The sequence below is a fragment of the Lontra canadensis genome, unplaced genomic scaffold, assembly GCF_010015895.1.
Source record: "Lontra canadensis isolate GAN:19392208 unplaced genomic scaffold, GSC_riverotter_1.0 scaffold12, whole genome shotgun sequence".
In the NCBI taxonomy this organism is placed as follows: domain Eukaryota; kingdom Metazoa; phylum Chordata; class Mammalia; order Carnivora; family Mustelidae; genus Lontra; species Lontra canadensis.
In genome coordinates this window covers 26,364,715-26,377,159 of record NW_022631006.1, presented here as the reverse complement: position 1 = coordinate 26,377,159, position 12,445 = coordinate 26,364,715, and the positions used below count along the sequence as shown (strand labels likewise).

The 12,445-nt window shown below is 44.6% G+C and overlaps 1 protein-coding gene across 1 annotated transcript in view; it reads right to left on the bottom strand.

The window, feature by feature from the left end:
- The window catches only part of RYR3 (ryanodine receptor 3), a 499,651-nt gene that overhangs the window by 110,850 nt on the left and 376,356 nt on the right, over positions 1-12,445 (bottom strand). The window contains exons 44-46 of the mRNA XM_032856920.1: positions 7,881-8,061; positions 6,798-6,903; positions 4,222-4,342 (exon numbers count right to left, since the gene is read on the bottom strand). Of these exons, the coding sequence (XP_032712811.1) occupies positions 4,222-4,342; positions 6,798-6,903; positions 7,881-8,061 (408 nt within the window). The remainder of the gene's footprint in view (positions 1-4,221; positions 4,343-6,797; positions 6,904-7,880; positions 8,062-12,445) is intronic.

Below are 12,445 nucleotides of genomic sequence, written 5' to 3'. Positions count from 1 at the left end.
TAGGGAACATTACTTTTATTTTTTTCCCATTCATTTGTTTGTTCATCCATTTATTTTCAGTAGGTCCCAATGCGGGGCTCGAACTCACAAGTCTAAAATTAAGACTTGAGATAAGAATCAAGAGTGGGACACCCAACTGACTCAGCCACCCAGAATCTGCTCCTGAGAAACATTATTTCTGTAAGATGTTTTGTGCTCAGAAGTTTGGGAAATATGAAGTTCAACATTTGCTTTATCATATGATTTTTCAAAGGTTCTATAGTCTCAATGTTCTTCATGATAAATGTGTTATTTTTGAGACTGATGTCACTAAGGTTGAGGAGTAGGAGATCTCAGCCTTTGTCTCCCACAAAGATCAGTAATTAGACAGCTATCCAAGAACAAAAACACCCCTGGGAGAGGCCAGGAGTCTACGTGAGAAACTTGAGCAACACAGTGGAACAAAAACCCCAAGAAAACTGCATAAAAAGGTAAGGATGCCTTTCGCTGGCCTCATCCCCGTTCAGGGCCAACCATGGAGGAATTCCTCAGCTAGGAAGAGCTCTCTTCACTGGGAAAGGAGAATGGGGAGAACAATCACGTTCTCTAGGCTTTCAGGGCACCACATAAAGGACACCCTTCAGGTTCACCCCGCCTGGAGACCAGTGAAGTGGAGATGTCTCAGGACAAGAAAGAGGGGCAATGGCTATCCATTCCAGCTATGCAGGGGAGCCACTGTGGCTTTCAGTAACCTGCTCTGCAGAGGACCCCAGCAGCTCTCGCCATGGAAGAAACCAATAGCCAGCATAGCCACCATGAAACCCTGGCAGATTCTCAGGTTTTGTGTTTGCAGATGCCCAGCCCCCTGGGTCTCTTCCCACTCCCATCTCCCTCACTGCCAGAACCCAGGATCTGCACTGGCAAAGAGTCCTGGGCTCTGCAGCTGTGTGAGTTCAAGATGTCAGCGAGACCCTTGGGGCTGCTACCTGGCACTATGCGCCCTTGGGAAGACTTCATCACTGGCTTCTGTTGCCATGCACACACCCAGGGTGAGATCCTGCAGCCATGGGCATGCACGCTGACATGCAGGGTCCCACAGCTGCTTGTGGGCCTAGCCCTGGCCTTGCCTCGGGTCTGTGGCCTGCACTGCTGTGCTCATTTTGTCACTAGCACCTGCAACTATGAACTTGCCTCCCACTGGCCTGGGTCTTGTCATTGGCATCCACTGCGGTGCACTCGTGTAAGACCCTGCGGCCACAGGTATGCATGTCAATAGCCAGGGTGTACACAGGTACTAGTGAACCCATAGAGTTTGCCCTGATCCTTGCTGCTGGCCCTGGCTCCTGTCACTCCACGTGTGCCTGCACTTGGCCAATGCCACTACACAGGCACCAGCGGCTGGTCCCTACAGTGGAGTGGGTACACACCACCAGCTCCAGCTACCACCACTGCCTGACCTTGTTCCTAGTTGTGAGATGTGGACTTACTGCTGAGGACCCCAGCAGCCCTTGCAACTACTGAGGATTCCCGCAGCGCTTGCCAAGGACCACATAATTGTCAATGTGGTGGACCCCAGTGGCCTGAGTTGCTAAAACATCAGACGCCTGCCCCCATACCCAAAGCCAATACCCAGCCCTGTACTTGGTGCCCTGTCCCACTGTATCTGGGCTCACAGCATGCTCTAATATGCATGCCCCCAAGCCCCTGCTGCCCGAGGGTGAAGGTCTTTCCTTACCAAAGTCGGTCCTTTAAGTCTGGAAGAGGTGACTGCTTCTTCCAGTGTGCAGGTGGCTATGTGAGGCTGTAGGTATCACATAGAAGAAAGGAAACAGGACACCACAAAGAGAAGACAGTAACCTTCTAGTCATTGACCCCAAAGAAATGGAGATACATGAACTACTTGACAAAGAATTCAAAATAATTATTCTCAAGATGCTCAGAGAGCTACAACATAGAAAAACAATGAAATGAAAATGAAATCAGGAAAATACAAGAAGAAAATGAAGCAGAACACATAAAAAAACAGATACAAATTTTGCAACTGAAGAATACAATGACCAAATGAAAGAATTCATTTTTCACAGCACTTCAGCAGGACACTGGACCAAGCAGAAGGATCAGGGAGCTCAAGGAAAGATCATTTGACATTATCCAGTAAGAGGAACAAAAAGAAAAAAAGAATGAAAAGGAATGAAGAAAGCCTATGCGATTTATGGCACAGCATTAAGAGAAACAATCTACATCACTGGAGTCCCACAGGGAGAAGAGAGGGAAAAGTAGAAAGCTTATTTAAGTATAGTTGAGAAGTTCCCAAAACTGAGGAGATCTTTGATATCCAAGTTCATCAGCCTAATAGGTTATCCCCAAACCTACAGAATGGGAGAAAATATTTGCTAACCATATATATGACAAGGAGTTAATGTCCAAAATATATGAGGAACTCATACAACTCAAATGCAAAAGGTGCCAAATAATCCAATTAAAAATGTGCAGAAGACATAAATAGACATTTTCCCAAAGAAGACATCCAGATGGCCAACAGACACAGGAAGAGATGCTCACATCACTCAGCCTCAAGAAATACAAGTCAAAACTACAGTGAGATACCACCTTACACCTGTCAGAATGGTTATTATCAAAAAGACAAGGAAGAGCAGATGCTGGCAAGGATGTGGAGAAAGGGAACCCATGCGCACTGTTGGTAGGAACATAAATTGGCGCAGGTGCTATGGAAAACGGTACGAAGATTCCTCAACAAAATAAAAAAACAGAACTGCCACATGATCCAGCAATTCCACTTCTGAGTAGGTACTCAAAGGAAATGAAATCACCCTCTCTAAGAGATACCTGCACCCATATGCTCACTGCAATACTATTCACAGTAGCGGACACGGCAACAGTCTGAGTGTCCGTTGATGGGTGAATGGATGAAAAATTGTGAACGAACACACACACACACACACACACACACACACACACACAGGAATATTATTCAGCCATAAGAGAGAAGGAAATCTTGCCATCTGCAATAATACGGATGGACCTTGAGAACATTATGCTAAGTGAAGTTAGAGAAAGACCAATACTGTATGGTCTCAATCATATGTATGATCTCAAAACACGGAAATTATATAGAAACAGAGTAGATCGCTGGTTACCAAGGGTGAGGGGAGATGGGAGAAATGGGCAGATGCCGGTCAAAGGGCACAAACTTTTGATTAAAAGATGAATAATTCGGGGATCTAATGTACAACATAGTGATCACAGTAAACAGTACCGTATCATATCCTTGAAAGTTTCTGTGAAGGAGATTAAATGTTCTCAATATAACAACAACAGAAAAGACAGTTAAGCAAGGTCAAGGATGTGTTAATTAAATTTATTGTGGTAAACCTTTGCAAAATATATACACACACATACATAAATATATGTATAAAATCATTGCATTGTATACCTTAAACTTACATGTTATGTATTAATTGTATCTCAATAAAGCTGGAAAAAATGTGATACACTCCAAAGCATTTCCCAAACTTATTTGAGTCCAAACTTCTTAACACATACGCGAATTAGTATTTTTTCCAAAAATTGCTCCTTGGAACACCACTCTGGGAAACACCATAAACGTCAGAGTCATGTTATCTTTTCAATTCCTCCACCTGCCAGGAAGAAATTGCTTGGAGAGCAGATGGAGGGAACTGGAGAAACTGAATGCTTTTCGGAAAGTGTAAGTTTGGGAAAGCTGACACTGATGATTGCATCCAAGTAGCACTGAGGAAAAACTCTTTCTACCCATGGCCAGGAGGTACATGGGACCGTGGCAGAAGGGAGCCTAAGTTAGGCCCTATCCATCTGCTGCCTTACCAGGCTGCACAATCTGGGGACACTGAGGCAAAGGAGGAGGAGGACTGAGGTGAGGGCCTTCATTTGTCCCATTCCATCAGCCTCCTTCCAGAGGGTTAGTGCGTTCAGATGACTGTGAGGTCTATAATGGCCCTGTCTACCGGATGTAGGGTGCAGGAGCCTCGGACACATGGAAGCCGAGGAGAGAGCAGCCAGCTGGAGCCAGGAGGAGAGAACTCCTCGGTTCCAGAAAAAGAGCAAGACCTTCCAGTGCTGCCTGCCCCACAAGTAGGAGCCTGGAAGGACAGACAAACCATGGATCTGGTAGACAGTCCTGGCCCTGAGTGAGTGGCCCCCCTGGGAGCCAGCAGGGACTGAGCCTTCAGCTGCTTCTCTTACCTTTGTTTAGGGACGGCAGCTTCAAGGGGATGCTGATGATGCCGACCAGGTCCTCAGTGGGGACCAGGGAGCGCAGGATTGACCTGATCCGGATGGCTTCTCCCTTTCCTGTCTGGATAAGCTGCAATGCAGGGTTGGAGAATGAGATTAAGGGGGTTCCCACACCCCTTCCCCACCCCACATCCAAACCTCCGGCAGCGACACTGTTCTTAAGGCTGGGTGCACTTCTGTACTTCCCTGCCACAGACACTTATGGTCATGGGGCAAAAGGGAGCTTTCTCTGGACTTCCCACAATATGCTATGAGGGAGTAACTCTGACCAAGGTGGTCATCTGACTCCTGTGCTGCGATGACAATGGTCAGGCAGTTATGGGATCAAGTCTCTGCAGTAAAGTGGTGGGGGGCTGCTGGGGCTGCTCAGTGCCACTGCAATCCCGGGAGCCCTCCGTGGCCACGACGGAAGTGTTGACCCTGTGGCCACAATTCTCAACTTCAGAATTCAGTGAAACAGAGAAATGACTGATGAATTTCGTTTCCTAAAAGTCTGATTAATGCTTGGCCTACAGCTGGGCAAGAGGGATTTGGATGTCATAGAGGATGTGAGCATCTCAGTGGAGTTACCCAGAGATGGAGAACCTGATGCCTTCAACCACGAAGGGGCCAAAGAGCATGTACAGGTGCACCCTGCCCCCCCGAACATGGGGAGCATGGGGGACATGGGGGGCAGTGGGTTACGAGCCCAGGCTGCAGTGTGCCCCTGTCAGCTGGAAGGTGTGCTGGGACAGGGCTCTTGGAGGCCCCATGGGAACAATGCCTCTGCACTTAGCCTACTGCCACCTCCCATTCCCGTGGGTAAAGGGGAGGCTGCCAGTGATGATGGCACCTAGAGTCCCACTGCCACTTACAGAATAGGGGCCCAAGGGATGGGTGCTGAGAAGGGGTATGTGTAAAGTGTTGAAGCAGAGGGGCAGTAAGGAAGGAAGGACATCCTTCCCATCAGAGATGATGGGCTTAGCAGTCCCCTGAGGGGGGTCTTCCTGAGAATAAGCCAGTTGCTTTCGGAAGTAATAACAGGTGATCAGGGGAGCGGACACCTGTCCCATCCTGCTCCCAGACTGCAGAACACCCCAGTATTTCCCTTGTTCCCTTTCAAGCTTCCTTTATTTGTTTAAAGGCACAGAAATGCCTTTATGAAGATGAAGATAGGCCTCGTGGATAAGGTTGGTTTATCACATAGTAGGAACCAGAACCTTCAGTTAAGAATTCTGATCAGGCTCTCCTATCAAGATTTAAACTTTCTTCCATCCACAGTACTTTTAACCTAGATGCTACCATATTATAATAGTCTCCCTAAACTCATGTACATGTATTTACAAATGGGCTAGATTGTGTTTTAGGCAAACCCATGACATACTGGAAGAAAGAGAAGAGCGGATGCTTTCGTGCAGTGTCCCAACCTACAGGTTATAACCAATTAGTGGTTGTAAAATCACACTGGTGGGTGGTGACTTGCATTCAAAAGCATGAAGTACATTAGTGCAGAATGGCAAATATTAGAGCACACTGTCTGCAGTAAGGGTAAATTTTGCTCCTGGAATATATGTATACTAGGCGGTAATGGAAGGTATTACTTCTTACTGTAGCTAAAACAATTTTGTCATCAAAAAGTTTGAATGCGTCCTGTCTTTGGGTAATATTCTTAAAAATACAACATATCTACTGCTTACTTGTCAGTGACCAAATACACAATCTCATCAATATCAGATACCACTGTTTCTATCAGCCCAATCTGCACCGCAAGCACTTTTCGGGGAGACACCTTGGAATAATCCAAACGCGATGAGTAGGCCCGAGAGGCAGGCAGACACCAGAGCCTCAAATGAGCAAATCAAACAGTTCTTTGAAAGAATTACCAAGTACATTTTGTAATTAAAAAATTTTTGAACATTTTCCACTTTGATAGAAAAAGCAATTATCTCCTCCCTTATGACTTGAGGGCTTCTGTGAAATAAGGTCCCTCTCTTTCTGCCCCAAACAGAGGTGAAAAGGGAAGAGGAAGAATACAAATTTTTAGGTTAAAACTGGAGGCCTGAGAAGCATGCCTTAAAAACAGAACTATCTTTCCCCAGATGCCTGCAAAGCTTATCTCCGGAAAATAATCAAACATGAACCATGGAGAGAGACCACCTTTCTGGTGTCTCATACCACAGGCATTGAGAAAAGAGAATTTTCCATGTGGAGTGTCCTAATGGCCAGAGTCAAGAATCAAGCTGGTCACATTCTGACTGTTTTGAAGGATATGGAAACATAATTTTTAGGAGCTTCTGAGATAGAATATGTGGGGGATATGTCCAACTAGCGCCACAGAGAAATCACACACACAGGGACTTGCTCAGGAGACATTTTTTTAGGTTGCAGAATCAGCTACAAGAGACGGAAACAACCTTTGATGTTAGCTGGAAGGAACTGAGAGAAAGGCGCATTAGCAAATGCCAGAGACTGAAGAAGAAATTACATTCAGGGAACCTACGGTGCTCTTCACTCAAGCCCCTCAAAGTTGCCCTCTGGGAACTCACGTGCATTTCAGGTGCACAGCGGCCCAGGAGATCTATAAGAGCTGAATAAAAAGACATAATGGCGTTGCCCATGTGCACGATCTCTTCATCTTCACTGTCCTCCATGCTGCGGAGAGAGAACCAACACGGCAGAGATGTGAGGAAGTCTGGCAGGTGCGGCTATGTTATTAGACAGGAGCAGCTTGACATGGAAACACTCTGCTCATCCTGAGCACCACACAACCTCTCCCCGGAACACCTCCTCTCCCAACAAGGTGGTTTTAATCATTAAGCTCAAAGGACCCAACTATTTGTCTATGGTATTCCTAGGGTCCTCTGAATACTGCCATGAGCTGCTTGCAGTCCATACGTACCCAGGGAGCGGCACAGTAATCCCCAAAGCTCCTACCAACCACTCATTCCGTTTCCCTTCCCAAATGTGCATGGAAAGCATACGAGACAAGAAGTTAAGAGGTAAGTCCATGCCCTCGCTCTGTTGCTAACAAGCTATATGACCTCAGCCTTGGTTTTTTCTCAGGTACCATGAGGAAGATTATGTTTTGGGTTCTTTCTGGTTCTACCAGATCACCTACCAGAATGAATAACCAAAACCAAAACAAAACAAAACCCCCATCTGGCTTGAGTTGCCCTCATTGGGCCATACCCATTCTCTAGATTCTGGGGTCTAATCTAGAGGCTATGATAAAGCCAAGGGAGCTGGGCATAGTCACCAACTACATCCTGAATCTCTCCTTGGTCAGTCCAGCCTTTAGCTCCTGGAGCTTCCTTCCGTAGTGCTGCCGTAGGGAGGTGTGGTGGTGGCTGAAAGAGCGTGCAGAGTCTTGATCTGCCTGTTGGTGTGAGTTGAATAGGAGAAGTGCAAAGGGGAGAAGGGGATCCTGATCACTAGGCTTACTGGGACAGTCAAAATAGCCATACGCTTGACAAAGTGATTTCAAATGTTTTAACTACAGCTAAAGAACCTGTGCTCTCCCCACCAGGGGGGAAGTTACTGACATGACACTTCCTGAATAACCCAGGTACTGACCCTCTTTGGAAGCTCACCAGCTATACCAGTGCCACAAGGCACTTCCATTCACTTACACTTCTCTCTTGTATCCCTGAGAGGGGAGGTCGAGGGCTGGGTTCTCAGAGATCTTAATGGCGCCCTGCATGGCTGCCAATAGACCGTTTCCTCCTTCACCTCGCAGGGCTGGGCCGAAGCACTCCGGGCGTCTGATGAGCAGCTTGACCACGACACTAGCATTTTCTTCCACACTTTCACCTAAGTGAAAAGGGGCATTATTTCCTTTTTATCGGAATGGACAACCCCAGACTTTATTTCTAATCGATGAGGTTGGGAGAACAGTACTGGCTTGAGCTCGTTGTCACTCATTTGTTAAATTAGGAGGTAATACTGATAGAGAGGTGAGATTTGATAAATTAAGTCTAGACCTGCTTTTTGAAGTATTAATGTTAACCAACACAGAACAGAATCTTACTTTTAAGTTCAGGGTTTTGTGCTGTGATTATTTCACAAATTAAATGCTCAGAAAGTGAGACATGCACTACCGAGTCTTCCCCAGATTACTGATTCAGTCACGAGTGACTCAGAAGACAGAGAACTTGACATCTTTGTTAACGCCACAAGAGGCTGCTAAAACATATCTCCTTCCTTCCCTGAGAAGAGGTAAAATGGTAATTCGAGCTGATGTTCCTCAGTTAACATCTGAGGAAACAACGTGTCAGCCCCCCAAATGCCTTCTCAGAGTCTAAACATGTACCTCAAAACAACCAAGTCTGTGTGAATGGACATCAGGGCATTTCTGACATTAGTTATCCAGATAATTTACTTGGTAAAGATGTCTTGGTTCTTCCTAAGTATATCTCTGGGAAGCTGAAGGTTGGAGAACTGTATTCTGCTGGTATATCTCTTTGGAAGAACATGGACAACTAAGACAGGGCTCATTTCCCAAAGCAGTGATGAAGCAATGGAACAGGGAACAGTCAGGGAGGGGGAGCCAGTGCCTCTCAGAGAAAATACTTGTCACTGAAAGCAGTTTTACAGCTTGTTCAAACAACTTCATGAAACACATTTTCTGTCTCAGATGAAATCTTAATTTGTGTTGAGAATTTATCCCTGGGCTAAGACTCTGAGAAAAGACTTTTTTGATGTTGTGTATTGGATGAAGGCTGACGAAAATTTTTTTCTACAAGATCATCAGATATCCTTGGAGGACTAAGCTTACAGAGGTTGCATCTTGATGTACTGCTGTCGTAATTATTTATTCTTGCCTAAAATGACTTCACATCTTAGCAGGCTAACACAATAACCATGTATTATCTCATCGTTTCTGTAGGTCAGGAATTTGGGAGTAACTATGTGAGGTGGTCCTGGCATGGGGTCTCCCATGAGGACACCGTCAAAATGTCGGCTAGTACCGCAGTCTTAGGAAGGTGTGACTCGGCATGAAGTAGCGGCTTCCTTGCGTGTGTGCACATGTGTATACACACGTGCACGCGCGCGTGCACACACACACACACACACGCAAAGCTGTTGGCAGGAGGCTTCAGTTCCTAACCATGTGACCACTCCATGGGGCTGCCAGAGTGTTCTCACAACACACCAGCTGGCTTCCCACAGAGCAAATGATCGGAGAGAATGAGGTAGAAGCTGTAATGCCTTTTACAACCTTGTTGCATTCTGTCACTTCTGCCATACCCTATTCATTAGAAATGACTCACTGAGTCCAGCTCACACTCCAAGGGAGATGAATCTATCTTTCGGAGGGAGATTCTACTGAAGAATTTATAGACATATTTTAAAACCATCACAGGAGTTAAGCTCTGTTTAATGAAAACTTCTACGAATCAACCTAGAAGTGGTGTAAGTAGAGCGATAGAATAGGAACCCAGAAACCTTGGCTTCTCTTCCAGCTTTTTAGCAAATCACTATGTAGGCAAGCATGGTGCACTGCCTCCCTGGGTCTCACTTGCCTTACTGAGGTACTCAGGCACCTTCTGGTTTCTTAGAGTCTATTAGTCTACCCCACATGCAGAAATTTCTTCCATTATGTCCAGAGAATCAGAAGGGCTGAGCCTGCTGCCCCAGTGTTTGAAATCAACTTACACTCAGCTCTCACATGAACTCACACTTGAACACACTTGACGTGACTCATGGCTCTGGAAAGCCCACCCTATATCACAGCTATAGTCCTGGCCTTGAGCTTGGCCTGCTGACATCCTTTTTTGTCACCCAACTGCCTGCATTTCAAGTAAAATTCAAGATTATAAATACATACCATGTAAGTTTTAGCACTGTGTAACTAGATTCAGAAAATATTTCATTTAACTGAATTTGAATAGCCCACTGGCATGCACTTACTGTCTTAAAACTCAATTCTTTGAAAGACTAAAATTTTTATGAAGAAGCTCTTCTCCAAGTTTCATCTAATATATAAAACAGAATGTTTTTATGAAACCAGAATCCACATGAAGAAAATTCTCAGGAGATGCAAAAAGGCTAAAATAATCACAGTGATGGTATGGTGGAAAGAATCAATGAAAGAGAGAAACCAAGTAACGTTCTGCAATTTGAGGAAGATAAAATGATGATGCTAAGCCCTAGGGCCATGCTTTCCTATGTCAGTCAACCACTGGTCAAACCTAGCATCGATACTTGACTTAATCACAGGAGGGACAGTTAAAGAAAAGCACGAGGAGAATCTATGTATTTGAGAGTAAATAATCTCTCAAATATTTATGGACATAACTCAAAGTTCACTACTTCCAAATGTTGTTGGTCTCTAAAACTTTAATCTGTGCTCCCAGTTGTCACTCTTCATTATAATAATGAAGCTAAAACTTGGAAATTTTAATGGACAAAAAATGGATGAAATTTAATGGACAAAAATGGACAAACTGCCTCCAATCCTGTTTTTCAAGCTTATTTAAATACCATACTGTGATTCTTGCGGTTCTCGGGATGGAAACACTTATGGGTCAGCTGTGGTCTTTACCAGGACACTGCCATCAGCCTAGCTCTTCCCACAATGATCAGTATCATGAATTTGATGGGGCATGGACCACAAGATACAAAAGAATTTGAAAAACTGAGACTGAGTTCTATACTGAGTTTGCTATTGAAATTTATTTGCTAAGTTAACCTTATTTTACCTGAGATCTCAGATCTTCAGATCTGAGCTAATTGGGTGAGCTGTTACAACTGACCCAGGGAGCCATCCTTTGATTACTGAATTGTGGACATCTGTGGGGGATGCAGAGCGCACCCTGCAAAAGGAGGGACCTGGAGTGCAACCATTGCTGCTAATTGGAGAGAGGGCAAAGGAAGAGAATTTCCAAAGGCTGCACAAGGTAGAGAAGTAGAGAAGACAGCATAATTAGGGGAGAGAGAGAACATTCTTTTCTTAATTACCTGTAGCTTGGCAAGACGGACTGCCAAACAAACCTGCTACAGGGAAGCTGAATACTGACCTTGAGGGCATTTTTCAAGGGAGAGAGAGATTTGAGGTAAACTAGTTTTGCCCAAGGGCTTAGAACAATGTTTTGCTTGAGTTCCAAAATGAATAATGAGCTTAATAAGAGTGTGAGGGTTCTCAGGGCCTTTCTTCAAAGGCTCTCAACACTGTCTTAACATTACTATCTTCTTTCAACATTCCTGACAAGTTGGGTGGAAGTGGCAATGATTCTCCCTGTTTTACCCTGAAGCAGTCATTCTCAATTAGTCGTGATGCAATGATTTTACTTTCAGCCCATTAATTTTCTTACTTTAAATGTTCTGACTACAGTCTCTGTTTCAAGTTCCCTTGCCTGGAATGTTTTCTTTCTTCCCATTACCTTCATATAAACCCTTGACCTAGGTAGCTCCACTTCACCCTTGGAAGCCCTAGAGGATAAGGTCTTCCCAAACACCTTGCACTCTTCCTTTAATCACCGAATGGTTTGTATTTCTGTCTTTTTTTCTCACTAAACTGTCTATTTAATAAGAACAGTGCCTGTGTCCACATTATCTAACCCTGTATGCTCAAGCATCTTATTACCATCTGACACATCATAGGCATTCAAAAAAACTTCTTTGAATAAGCGAATAGACTCCATTGAATAAATGAATAGATTCAAGGCAGATATCTGAAATGACAAGATAGAGAGCTGATTACCAGATCATTACCAGATCAGCTATCAGCCTTTGTTTATAAGAGCCTGAGCTGTACATTTCCTCAGATTTCAATCAGTCTTAAGGAAAAGAACATAATCCCCAATCAAGTCTTGGTGTGGTAAGAAAGAATACTGGAGCAAATGCCCAGCAAAAAGGTATATAGAACGTCTTAATTTACAGAATAACAATGTAGGGGTGATGGCCAGGACCCAAAATCTTTTTTTTTGGTAAAAGCCAACTTTCAAATGTGGTTGGCAACTTGCATGAACCGAGTCATTCCAAGTGGTTGAGACATATGATCCCCTCCTTAGGGCTTTCTAACCTATACAGTGGAAGGAGCTGGGCATATGTCGTAAACTACTATGGCAGCACAGACAACAAACGAAGAACTTTTTGCCCATTTGGTCATTAATTCAACTATTCATTAAGCTCATTACTCACTAGTCACTGATCTAAGTCCAGTGGACAAGCTGAGTAGAAGACAGGCAATCCT